The following is a 14115-nucleotide window of genomic DNA, read 5'->3' on the forward strand; positions in this document are numbered from 1 at the left end:
GCACGTGTAGGTCACTTAGAGGCGGCAAGACAAGCTCAATGGTAACAGGCAACACATGTGTTTCACTTAGTGATGTGTTTCACTTAGTGACGGTCAGGCCAAGTCAACGGTAACAGCCAGTGCACGTGTAGGTCACTCAGAGATGGCAAGACCAACTCAATGGTAACAGACAACACATGTGTTTCACTTAGTGACGTGTTTCACTTAGTGATGGTTAGACCAAGTCAACGGTAACAGCCAGTGCACGTGTAGGTCACTTAGAGGCGGCAAAACCAACTGAATGGTAATAGGCAACACGTTTCACTTAGTGATGTGTTTCACTTAGTGAAGGTCAGGCCAAGTCAACGGTAACAGCCAGTGCACGTGTAGGTCACTCAGAGATGGCAAGACCAACTCAATGGTAACAGGGAACAAATTTGATTCACTTAGTGACGTGTTGCACTTAGTGATGGTTAGACCAAGTCAACGGTAACAGCCAGTGCACGTGTAGGTCACTTAGAGACGGCAAGACAAACTCAATGGTAACAAGCAACACATGTGTTTCACTTAGTGACATGTTTCACTTAGTGACAGTTAGACCAAGTCAACGGTAACAGCCAGTGCACGTGTAGGTCACTTAGAGGCGGCAAAACCAACTGAATGGTAATAGGCAACACATGTTTCACTTAGTGATGTGTTTCACTTAGTGACGGTCAGGCCAAGTCAAGGGTAACAGCCAGTGCACGTGTAGATCACTCAGAGATGGCAAGACCAACTCAATGGTAACAGACAACACATGTGTTTCACTTAGTGACGTGTTTCACTTAGTGATGGTCAGGCCAAGTCAAGGGTAACAGCCAGTGCACGTGTAGGTCACTCAGAGATGGCAAGACCAACTCAATGGTAACAGGCAACAAATGTGTTTCACTTAGTGACGTGTTTCACTTAGTGATGGTTAGACCATGTCAACGGTAACAGCCAGTGCACGTGTAGGTCACTTAGAGGCAGCAAGACAAACTCAATGGTAACAGGCAACACATGTGTTTCACTTAGTGACAGTTAGACCAAGTCAACGGTAACAGCCAGTGCACGTGTAGGTCACTTAGAGGCGGCAAAACCAACTGAATGGTAATAGGCAACACATGTTTCACTTAGTGATGTGTTTCACTTAGTGACGGTCAGGCCAAGTCAACGGTAACAGCCAGTGCACGTGTAGGTCACTCAGAGATGGCAAGACCAACTCAATGGTAACAGGCAACAAATTTGTTTCACTTAGTGACGTGTTGCACTTAGTGATGGTTAGACCAAGTCAACGGTAACAGCCAGTGCACGTGTAGGTCACTTAGAGGCGGCAAAACCAACTGAATGGTAATAGGCAACACATGTTTCACTTAGTGACTTGTTTCACTTAGTGACAGTCACAACAAGTCAATGGTAACAGCCAGTGCACGTGTAGTTCACTTAGAGGCGGCAAAACCAACTGAATGGTAATAGGCAACACATGTTTCACTTAGTGATGTGTTTCACTTAGTGACAGTCAGACCAAATCAACGGTAACAGCCAGTGCACGTGTAGGTCACTCAGACATGGCAAGACCAACTCAATGGTAACAGGGAACAAATGTGTTTCACTTAGTGACGTGTTTCACTTAATGATGGTTAGACCAAGTTAACGGTAACAGCCAGTGCACGTGTAGGTCACTTAGAGGCGGCAAAACCAACTGAATGGTAATAGGCAACACATGTTTCACTTAGTGATGTGTTTCACTTAGTGACGGTCAGGCCAAGTCAACGGTAACAGCCAGTGCACGTGTAGGTCACTCAGACATGGCAAGACCAACTCAATGGTAACAGGCAACAAATGTGTTTCACTTAGTGACGTGTTTCACTTAATGATGGTTAGACCAAGTCAACGGTAACAGCCAGTGCACGTGTAGGTTACTTAGAGGCGGCAAGACCAACTCAATGGTAATAGGGAGGGGTCAGCAACCTGAAATAGTGAAAGAGCCACTCGACTGCAATCCCAGCTTTCCAAGTTGCTGTCTTTAAGGGACCATGTGGGTCATTAAGTGGAGTAAAAGAGCCCTCTGCTGAAGGAGGATAGGCAGCTCATCACCGTGCATAAAAGAGAACTCATGTGCTGGGCTGGAGAAATGAAATGGGGGTCACAAAGACCTCTTCATTTTTCCAACCCAGTGCATGAACGCCATACAGTCTGAAGCAGGATTTTGGCATGCAGTATTTGCAGCACGGGGCATTTATAGACAGCCCCCAGAAACAAGAGGACTCCCTCTGGTTCCTGTGGGCTGGCTGCAAGCATACTGTCCTGCAAACACTCAGTGCTAACATCCTGCTATGATTTCAGGACAGATCCTTTGCAGCCAGTCCCTAGAAATCAGAAGAAATCATCCTGGCAGGCAGCAGATGGTTGCAACTTTCCCTGTTGGCTTACAATTGACTTTCTGGGAAAGCCAGCATGGAAGATTGCGAATGGTGATCACAGGATCGCAGGATGCTTGCCAACCTATTGTAAATGCAAATGGATTGCCAAGTTTCCAGATTGCAATTATGCAACCACGGAGGCCCTGCAACAACCTTAACTTCAGGCATGGGTCATAAGTCCCTATGCACAGTGCTGTCACAATTTTGAATAGTCACTGAACAAATTAGACATTAAACCAGGACTAAAAACAGAATTTCATTTCCAATTCTAAATGTGGACAAACAAACAAGAAATGGAAAAGCTTGAAATGTTTAAGAAGTTCAGAGAACGTATGAAGTTCAACTCATACTTTATTAACCCAACATAGGAATTAGCTGTTTCAGGCAACTTGGGCTCACTAAAGGAATACAAGATTGCATTGGAACTAAGCTTAAGTATAAAATTGTTCTTACCTTCTCTTTTGATAACTTCAATACTGGAATCTGTGATGTTTTAGAGAGAAAACCAGGGAGATCTGGTTTGAACTGTCCACATTTAAAAATAGGTTTCTCTCTCTGCTCTTTCAACCTGCGAAGTTCTTTTTCAGCCTTGTAGCGCTGGAGCATATCCATGCGCTGTTGTTCACGAGTCTTGGCTGCAGCAGCTAAAATTTAACAAATGCAAGTTGAAATCCCACATAAAGTATGATATCAAAATTAGAACATATCTGGAATAGTTACAACAATAAACTCAAATCAAAAAGTGGTAAAAACAATGTCCCACAATTAGATATGGAAAAAACAAAGTACACAAAATGGCAGAAAGACTTATATTGGCAACAATATATGGGAAAAATATCTAGCCAATTTAGATGATTGCAAGTTGAATAGCAGACAGTATCTACAAAACAAGAAAAAAAATCAGGCATAATATCCAGCATATAAGAAATAATAGCCCCAGTTGAATAGTCCCAGTCTATGTTGCTCAGGTCAAATGCCAGATCATATTCTGAGCATCATATTTTAACAACACTTACATGAAGAAGTTTCTCCAGAAGAATTCAACCAGGTGAGTTTGGTGAGAAACAGTTAAGAGCTTGGATATATACCATAGGAGAATAAAAAATTAAACTTAAACATAGCAGATCTCAATTGTCCCAGGGACAAGAACAGAATAAAAAGTGAAAAATCATTCTACACATTAGACACATAATGTAAGAATTGTTTCAAGAGGCTTTCTTTGTGATAAATATTTAAACAACAAATTGTTAAAGATACTAAAACTTTGTAAATTCTGCACTGATTTTAAACCATCACAGAAACTAATAAATTTAATCCAACTGTAGGCTAAAAACCAAGAGGTTTTAGAAATACAGGAAGTCCCCGGGCTATGAACCTCTTGTCTTACGAACACCACCTTGATATAAATGGGCTGCCTGCAGAACTTAAAATAGTGGACAGTTGACTGGCAGTGAGACTCAACTCAAAAAGAGAAAGGCAGGTGCATGCCGGTAAGGACAACCCCAGTACTACAGGTGGGGAAGCCAGGCAGTCTCTCTCTCACACTCCTACATGACATCTCTCTCATGCACACAGTTGCAGGCACTGCAAGGGAGGAGACCCTGGCAGTCTCTTTTTTCTTGTGCACCTGACTGCCAAGAGCCTTGATGCTGCAGGTAGGGAGACTATATGGCTGAATAGCACAACACCACCTATTTTTTCCAATGCAGCATTTCAAAGCAGAATGGGACAACTCACTGTGGCCAACTCACTCCGGGACAATTCAATTTAATTATTTAATGTAATTTTTAAAATATTTTAATTTTTGTCATTCACATTTCATTTTGTCCCTCCTCTGGCATCCTTTCTTTAATGATTGTATTCCACCCCACCCGGTGTCTGTGCACACTCTGGTCTGTTTTCAGCAGTTCAGAGCAAGACAAACATTTCATAAAATAAGAGTTTGTGTACAAATTCAGCCTGCAGGACAGACTTAGACATGAAACTTGTTCTTAACCTGTATTGAAAAAGATAACCAAATAACTTAGTAAATTTAGGAAGAACAAAGATAAAAACCAAAAACAAGTCTTGGTTAAAATTTAAAAAGCTTTTACTTACTTGGCTTTGGCACACATCCTTTGCTTTTTTCACCCAGCTGAGAATTAACTTTGTCTCTTGATGGCTGTATATTCACATCAACTACTAGTCCAAATTGTCTCCCCTTATTAAATTCCTTGTGTCTATTCAATTTTTGTATTGTAGACTTTCGGCGAACAAGTTTTGTCTTCAGGGTATCGATGCTCAGATCTTTCTTGTACCGAGTGGAAAAATTAGTGGCCATCTTAATCTAGATATAAAATAAGGGCAAGCAGCATTTTACACTACAGATCTTTGCAGTGCTACCTGAAAATTTTACTGACAAGCAATTTCTTTCTATGCATATTGGTAAATCTATGCAGGTAACAAATAGCAATATGTACCACTGTCATACCCCAAGCAATGTAACTTTTTTCACAGAATGGTTGCTACATCTTCCAATAATTGTAGTTACTATTTTCTATGTACCTCTAACAATCTTTCTGGAATAGGGCAACCAGAAAAGCACACATTACTCTAACTGCATTTACACCGTACATGAATGCTTCATACAGGTAGTCCTCGATGTACAACTATTCATAGTTTACAGCAACACTGAATGGACTGTTGCTACTTCCCCATGGTCATGTGATAAAGATTTGGGCGCTTGGCAGCCCATCCGCATTTCCCTCTCAGGGGTGTTCCAACTCTCTCCACCTATGTTCCCCCCATCTATGCCCTTTTGGCCCCTGCCGCCCTAGCTGATCTCTCCTGTCTTCTTGCTTCCACTGCTGAACAAGCATGCCTGGAATGGCTCTGCGAGGCAGCTGCTGGCTGCACAAGGCGCTCTTCCACACAGCGGTTTCCTCACAAGACCTGGGTAAGATGGCCTCCACATAGCCAGCAGGTGCCTTACAAAGGGCCAGACCAGCACACTTCATCAGAGCAGGAGCAAGAAGATGAGCAAAGTCCAGTTGGGGTGGTGGGGCACAGGGACAAGGGGCTTTGGGGGATGCCGTGGCTTTGCACAGCACTGTTGGAGCTTCCTGGGCTTCAGAGGCTTTGCATTGCATTGCTGGCTTGAGGTGGGGTGGCTAAGCCTTTGCAACACAGCTTCTTACAGAATATGTGATAAAGGAAATACAAAGCTTGAAACAGGAAATAACTCCAAACAATAGAGTCCAGCGGGTATAAAAACCCACCACCCACATGTGCTCAGTCCTTCTTTTTCTGTTGGATCCATCTTTCTGTCTGGCTTTCCTCTGCAATAAACCACAACCTTCTTCCCATAGCAGTTGCCATGTTTATTCCCCGCTTGGAGGAACCATGAGAAGACTTTTCTTCCTACACCACCAAAAGTGAACTATAGCAACTGATGTTCAGTGAGAAGCTGCCTTCAATCCTGGATTTTCCTTATAGTTTGTAGATAGGGCAATTCTACCTCTTGTTATAGCTGGGAATTAAAGATTTGCAGGCAAATTAATGTCTTTTTCTATGCTACTGTATTGGGTTTCAAGGAATCTTTCCATTAATGGCAGGAAATAGATTACAGCAGCCCTTGGGGGAAGATGGGACCTGAGATGTAGCATATCCCATTCCTTAACAAATGCCTACTTTTCAGCTCAATACCATGTTAAGAAATGTATTACTTCCTCAGCAGAATGGCATTTACTCTACTTCCTGAAGGCCTTCCACTAGTTTGATTTGAGATTTGATTTTCTTCTTCGTATTTGTGAAAGGCTAAAAGAAAGGCAGCCATTACAGAATATATTGTTGATCAAGCCCAGCATTTCCAACTGGCATAACCAAGGCCATCCAAAATGGGGTGATGGAGTCCCAGTGCTCTGGCTCATAAGTCCTCATAAGTTTTAGACCACAATGATGTTGGTCTGGTTTCTTATACCAGTAACATGCTTTGTGATTGTCTTCATACAACCTGCTTCGAAATACATACAGGTAGACCCAGAAGATCTGGTCATCATCCGCCCCGATTCCAAAATCCATTCCCAGCACCCACCATCGCCCCAACCACGTCACCCCAACCCGCATCCATTTCCGAGTCGTCCCTGAGGAACATCGCCCTACCTCACAGCCACACGCAACGTCCGCACCCAGCTAGATTCACGCAAGAGCTTGAACTGCTGATCGACCCAGCAGGATCGGTGAAAGCTCCGATTCAAATTTTTTTACCGTTTCTAATTGGTCGTTCAGACAGCAGTACTGCGTTTTCATTGGTTATATTCTTATTCTCTGACGTCAGTCCGTCTACCATCGGAAAGATGTAATTGGAAGATGGTGCGGAGCTTTTATTGGTGCCCTAATAGAAAGTCCAGCCCCCCGCCGAGCCCGGATTGGTTCAAAGAAAAGTTGCTGCTTCACCGGTTATATATATTTCTCGGAGCAGTTGGGCGTAAAGGAAGTGGAGGCGGGAAACGGTTACGATGTTTGTGTTCATATGTGACAGTACGATCCTAAACTACACAAAGAGGGAGGGGTAGTAAGCATTGTGGAAAAGTTGCAGCCCATGAATATCCCCTTCCTTAACTGGGGAACGCTATTTTAATTGTCAGCCCTCCGGCAGGTTTTTTTTTGCGCATTTCCTATATCAGGGGTAGGCAACCTCGGCTCTTTTATGACTCATGGACTTCAACTCCTGCTAAGGTTGTAAGCCGCCCTGAGTCTTCGGCGAAGGGCGGGATATAAATGGAATTAAAAAAAAACTCCCAGAATTCCTGAGCCAGCTTGGAATTCTGGGAGTTGAAGTCCCTGAGTCATAAAAGAGCCGAGGTTGCCTACCCGTCCTATATTCTTCTGTTGAAAATTAGCATTTGGGGTCATTCTGACTGCTGGAAAAACACCGTCCAGCCCTTTGGTTTCCATTCTACTCGGTTACCATTAGGACAAGGGCTTTATGAGTCCTCGTCATAGGAATGCTTTATTATGTAACAGGTGTTGTTTTGATTATGTTTACTTGTTTGCCCCTCAAAGCTAGCCAGCCTTGAGGCATGAAAGAGAAGAGCATGGTGCGCAAACTGAAATTTCATGAGCAGAAGCTTCTCAAGAAGCTAGACCTGGTGAACTGGGAAGCTGCATCTGGCAATCTAGCTGAGCTGCATGTGCTTCGTCCTTACCGTATACAGAGGAGGGAACATTACACTCGCTACAATCAGCTTAGTCGGGCTGTTCGGGACCTAGCATGCCAAATCAGAGACCTGGGTGATGTACCAGAATCAGCGGGTTTCCGTGCTAGGAGCACTGCTGCTCTTCTGGAGAAGCTTTATGCCATGGGTGTGGTACCATCTAAGAGCTCTCTTATTAATTAATTAATTAATTAATTAATCAATTATTTATTTATGATTGATTGGGACTTATATGCCGCCTTATCTCCCGAAGGACTCAGGGCGGCTAACAATAATAAAATATAAATAAGATACAAATATTAAGAAGAAATTAAACTATACCTAGCCCCAACTAAAATCAATAAAACATTAAAACCATATTAAAACCCCTTATCATCAGTCCAGGTCGGCCTGTTGGAAAAGAAATCTCTTAAGGTCACGACGGAAGGACCGGAGGTGAGGGGCCATCCAGAGCTCCAAGGGGAGCTGATTCCACAGGGCAGGTGCACCCTGAGGAGGCCCTCTCTGTGTGAGCGCACAGGGCGGTGGGAAGTCGTTCCTGGCAGCAGACGGTCCTGCAGGTATCCCGGGCCTGAGCCATGAAGGGCTTTATAGGTAAGAACCAGCACCTTAAATCTCACCCGGAGAGCAACCGGTAACCAATGTAGCTCACGCAGGAGGGGTGTAATATGGGAGTATTGGGATGCTCCCATCACAACCCGGGCGGCCGCATTCTGCACCAACTGAAGTCTTTGGGTGGTCTTCAAGGGCAGCCCCATGTAGAGAGCATTGCAGTAATCAACACGGGAGGTAACGAGCGCACGAGTGACCGTACATAAAGCATCTCTGTCCAGATAGGGGCGCAACTTGCGCACCAGGCGAACCTGGGCAAATGCTCCCCTGGCCACGACTCCTACATGATCTTCTAAACTGAGTCGTGCATCCAGGAGGACGCCTAAGTTGCGCGCCTATCAACGGGAGGTAACACCTCTCCCCCCCTAACCAAAGGTGGAATATACTGAACTGTACGAGATGCCGGTACGTAAAGCCACTTGGTCTTGTCCGGGTTGAGTTGGAACCTGTTCTTCCCTATCCAGATTCTTACCGCTTCCAGGCAACGGGACATCACGTCGAGGGCATCACTGGGTTGGTTCGGGGTGGATATGAAAAGCTGGGTATCATCAGCATATTGATGATACCTCACCCCGAATGATCTCATCCAGTGGCTTCATATAGATGTTGAACAGGAGGGGAGAGAGGACCGACCCCTGGGGCACCCCACAATCAAGGGGCCTCGGGGCTGACCTCTGCCCTGCTGCCAACACCGTCTGCGAACGGCCCGAGAGGTAGGAGAACCACCGTAAAACGGTGCCTCCCACTCCCAGCCCCGGGAGACGTCGCAGCAAGATACCATGGTCGATGGTATGAAAAGCTGCCGAGAGATCTAATAGGACCAGGACAGAGGAATAACCCCTATCCCGAGCCCGCCAGAGATCATCCACCAGTGTGACCAATGCCGTCTCCGTGCTGTACCCGGGCCTGAAATGCGATTGGTACGGATCCAGATACTCAGTTTCCTCCAAGACTAACGGGAGCTATCGTGCCACCACGCTTTCAACAACCTTCGCAAGAAAGCGAAGGTTGGAGACAGGACGAAAATTATTCAAAATAGCTGGATCCAAGGCAGGTTTCTTGAGGGGCCTCACCACCGCCTCCTTCAAGGTGGTAGGGAAGCACCCCTCACTCAAAGAAGCATTAATCACTGCCTAGAGCCAGCCTCGTGTGACCTCCCGAGCCGCATAAACCAGCCAGGAGGGACACGGGTCCAACAAACACGTGGCAGCACTTAATCTACCCATGATCCTGTCTACTTCATCCGGAGTCACAGGGTCAAACTCCTCCCAAATAATGTCGGCCAGACCCATCACTTCCCCCTCGTCAGATACTGCCCAGTCGTAGTCCAGACTGGTCCGGATCTTGTTGTGACTCAGGGCCAGCCTGTGGGTCCGACAGCCGGGTCCGATGTATCGGAGGACTCAGATGTGGGGGAGGAGGGAAACGAACCGGCTGATGATGATTTGGAGGCTTTGCAGAGTCCTCAGCCGGGAACCTCTTCTCAGCTGTGTGAGCCCGAGAGTGCGGAGGATGATGACCCACAGCTGGCCCTGTTCAAGGACGCCCGACGCAGGAGGCAGACGAGCAGGGACAAACAAAGAAAGGCTATGGGACTCCTCGGGAGGAGGCACAGGGAGACCACGCCCTGAGCTCTCTATAAAAGAAGTGTTTGGGGAGGGGCTGGTTGCTGAAAGCAACTTTTCCGTTTGAGAAGTCAAGCTCTTGTATTTTTGTAACAGTGTAATTAAAACTTGGCAGAAGCCTTTTTGTCTTGGACGCTTTCCAGACTCTTCTTTTGATTAGGGGTGCGAGAAGAGGGCTGGTTCAGAACAGTTTGCTTTCAACCACCCACCCCTTAATACTACGATGGAGCAGCTTCTTGCCGAGCATGCCCAGCTCAACCAGCAACTCACCTTGCTGGCCACTCAGGTGGCACAACTGCAGGCTCAGGTACATGCTGCCCCCCCACCCAGGAGGAAATGTCAGATAGCTATGCCGGATAAATTTGCTGGTAATCCAGAACTGTTTCCTGCCTTCCTGGGACAATGCCAGCTTTATATCAGCGTGAGAGCAGCTGATTTCCCCACTGACCGAGATAAGGTGGGATTTGTGTTGAGCCTTCTGTCGGGAGATGCAGCTCGTTGGGGCACGCCTCTGTTGGCACAGCCTAGCCCTTTGTTGGATAACTTTGGGGGGTTTTGTGACCATATGCGCCTCATGTACGAGGACCCGATTAAGGCGCAGACGGCCACCCGACGCCTGAAAGCTTTGAGGCAGGGTCAGCGCCCTCTACAGGCCTATATCAGCGATTTCCGGCTGCTTAGCCAGGATTCCGCCTGGAATGAGGCTGCGCTCGTGGATGCCTTTCAGGATGGCTTGTCAGAGGAGATGTTGGATGAGCTGGCTCGCGTGGACATTCCCTCAGACCTGAATGGGCTGATCCATCTTTGTCTGCGGATCGATGCCCGGCTGCAGCAGCGTAAGAGTCGCCGTGCCACCCCACAGACCCCTGCCGCCCCTGTTGTGCGTGAGCCCCCAGTCCAGAGGGAGGAGCCAATGGAGCTGGGTGCCGCCAGGTCCCGTCTATCGGTGACGGAAATGGACAGACGACGATCGGAGGGGTTGTGTTTTTACTGTGGGGACCCTGGACATTTGGCTGCTTCTTGCCCGAAGAAGCGTCAGCGGGCGTCAGTGACCAAGCCTGCCCCGAGAAAGTCCCCTGCTTTGCTATCGGGAAACGGCCCGAGCCCGATCTAGACGGTGTGACAGATCGGGCGACCCACAACGATCACGCCGAGCGACGCCGTTCCGACGGTGCCTGTGAACCTCCGCGGCATTTGATTTTGGAGGCACGACTGATCCTCCCTGGCAAGCCAGAGGGGATTCCGGTCCATGCCTTGATTGACTCTGGGGCTACCACTAACTTTATGGATTCGGCCTTTGTGGCCAAATGGGCTGTTCCCCAGTGTCCAGTGGATCCGCCCATGCTTGTGGAGACCATCGATGGTCGAGTGCTCCTGTCCGGGCCTATCACGGCCGCCACGCAACCCGTGTGTATGGCCATCAGTACCCATGTGGAGGCCATTCAGTTCTACGTCACTTCGGATCTGCACTTCCCCGTGGTCTTGGGACTGGCGTGGCTCCGGGCGCATGATCCACAGATCTATTGGTCTCAGAACTTGGTCACCTTCCCAAGTTTGCAGTGCGTGGACCACACCCGCCATATCTGTGCCGGCCAGGTGGAGGGATCCCCAGGGGTTTCCTTGCCTCCCGAACTGTCCGACTTTGCTGACGTGTTCAGCGAGTCAGAGGCGGACCAATTACCCCCGCACAGGCCCTACGACTGCTCCATTGACCTAGTCCCTGATGCGCCTCTCCCAGTGGGGCGTTTGTACTCCATGTCGGAGCCCGAGTTGGCTGCATTGCGGGACTTCCTGACAAAGAACTTGGCTCGTGGTTTCATCCGGCCCTCGTCCTCGCCAGTGTCTGCGCCCGTGCTCTTCGTCAAAAAGAAGTCGGGCGAGTTACGGCTTTGCTGTGACTACCGGAAACTCAACGCTATCACGGTGCGTAACCGCTACCCGCTGCCCCTCATCCCCGAGCTCTTGGACCGACTCCGGGAGGCTAAGATCTTCACGAAACTGGACCTGCGTGGAGCTTACAACCTCGTCAGGGTTCGGCCGGGTGATGAGTGGAAGACGGCGTTTGGTACTCGCTATGGACATTTCGAGTACACGGTGATGCCGTTTGGCCTGACCAACGCCCCCGCTGTGTTTCAGCATTTTATGAATGACATCTTTCGGGATCTGTTGGACCAGTTTGTTGTGATTTACCTGGACGACATCCTGATTTACTCCCCGTCGCGTGAAGCGCATCATCAGCATCTCCGTCAGGTCCTGCAGCGCCTCCGGAAACATCGGCTGTTTGCCAAGTTGGAGAAGTGCCAGTTCTACCAGGTGACCATTGATTTCTTGGGTCACCGCATTTCTCCTGAGGGCATCGCCATGGAACCGAGTAAAGTTGAGTCGTTGCAGAGTTGGCAACCCCTGCGTCGCGTGAAGGATATTCAGCGACTTCTTGGATTTGCCAACTACTATCGGACATTCATCCCTGGCTTTGCTGCCTTGACAGCCCCCCTCACCCGGCTCCTGCAGAAGAAGACTCGGTTCCAGTGGAACGCCCCCGAACAACAGGCGTTCCAAGCTTTGAAGGACGCCTTCATGAAGGAGCCCATCTTGAAGCATCCTGACCCGCAACGGCCATTTGTCGTGGAGGCGGACGCCTCCGACATTGCCATTGGGGCCGTGTTACTCCAGGCAGCGACGCCCAACGGTACCCTTTTCCCTTGCGCGTATCACTCACGGAAATTGAATCCCTCGGAGCGCAACTATACCATCTGGGAGAAGGAGCTGCTGGCCATCAAGGCGGCGTTCGAGGCTTGGAGGCATCATCTGGAGGGGGCGCGGCATCAAATCGAGGTCCGGACGGACCACAAGAATCTGGAAAGCCTGCAGACCGCTCGGAATTTGAACCAACGCCAGATCCGGTGGTCCCTCTTCTTTGCGAGGTTTGACTTCCGGGTGCGGTACATACCAAGCGGGCACAACCAGAGAGCGGATGCTCTGTCCAGGAAGCCCGAGTACACCCGAGTGGAAGACAAGCTTCCGCCCAGGACCGTGATCCCTGTCGAGTCTTTTGCTGCGGTGCGGGAGCCGGTGGATATACGGGCTCGGATCCGGGAGGCGCAGCAGCAGGAGGCATGGGTGGCTCAGCGGAAGGAAGAGGTGGGGCCAGATTCGCCTTGGTCGGTCACGGATGGACTCCTTTATTATCGTGACCGGCTCTATGTTCCAGGAGGGCCACTCAGGGGACTCGTCCTCAGCCAATGTCATGATAACCCGGCTGCGGGGCATTTTGGCCTGTTCAAGACTCTGAACCTGGTCTCCCGTACATTCTGGTGGCCCCGAGTCCGACACGATGTCCAGTCTTATGTCACCTCCTGCGTCCCATGCAGGCAGGCCAAGTCAGCAACAGGGGCCCCGCCTGGTTTACTGCAGCCTTTGCCAACGCCCAAGAGACCCTGGGGGGCTGTGTCCATGGACTTTCTGACGGATCTACCCCCATCCTCCGGCTTCACGACAGTGTTTGTGGTGGTGGACATGTTGACCAAGATGGCGCACTTCATCCCCTGTCGCGGCTTACCGTCAGCTCGCGCCACTAGTCGCATGTTCATCCAACAGGTGTTCCGGCTGCACGGCCTTCCCGATAGAGTCGTCTCCGATAGGGGGGCCCAGTTTACAGCCCGCTTCTGGCAGGAGTTGATGCGGGCGTTGGACATTAAGGTTTGCCTCTCGTCCGCGCATCATCCTCAGACCAACGGGGGTACCGAGAAGGTCATCGGCATTTTGGAGCAGTATCTGCGCTGCTACGTTAACCTGCAGCAGGACAATTGGGTGGACTATTTGGCCATAGCCGAGTTTGCCTTTAACAACTCGCAGCACACCTCCACGCAGATGACACCGTTCTTGGCCAATGTGGGTTATCACCCTCGGTTTTTCCCCCTTTCTCCCGTGGACTCACCGGAGCCGGCAGCGAACGAATTCATGGCGGAGTTACAGGCGATCCATCGGTTGGTGCGACGGCAGCTGGAGAAGGCCAAGGCCGACTACAAGAGGTTCGCCGATCGGTCGAGAAGGGATACGCCTCCATTATCGGTGGGGGATCGGGTCTGGTTGTCCACCAGGAACCTACCATCCACTCGGCCGGCGAGGAAGCTGGACCACCGTTACCTTGGACCGTTCCCAGTCGAGGCCGTCATCAACCCGGTCGCCTATCGTTTAACTCTGCCACGTTCCCTGCGCGTACACCCCGTCTTCCATCGGTCCTTGTTGGTCCCCGAACAACCG

General features: G+C 49.2%; 1 protein-coding gene across 1 annotated transcript in view; it reads right to left on the reverse strand.

Annotated features, from left to right (window-relative positions):
• DLGAP5 (DLG associated protein 5) overlaps positions 1-6638 on the reverse strand; it is a 32621-nt gene extending 25983 nt beyond the window's left edge. The window contains exons 1-3 of the mRNA XM_083349573.1: positions 6561-6638; positions 4518-4746; positions 2874-3064 (exon numbers count right to left, since the gene is read on the reverse strand). Coding sequence (XP_083205699.1) covers positions 2874-3064; positions 4518-4740 — 414 coding nt within the window. The 5' untranslated portion in view covers positions 4741-4746; positions 6561-6638. The remainder of the gene's footprint in view (positions 1-2873; positions 3065-4517; positions 4747-6560) is intronic.
• Positions 6639-14115: the final 7477 nt, after the last annotated feature.

This window comes from Vipera ursinii, assembly GCF_947247035.1.
Source record: "Vipera ursinii genome assembly, chromosome: 1".
Lineage (NCBI taxonomy): Eukaryota > Metazoa > Chordata > Lepidosauria > Squamata > Viperidae > Vipera > Vipera ursinii.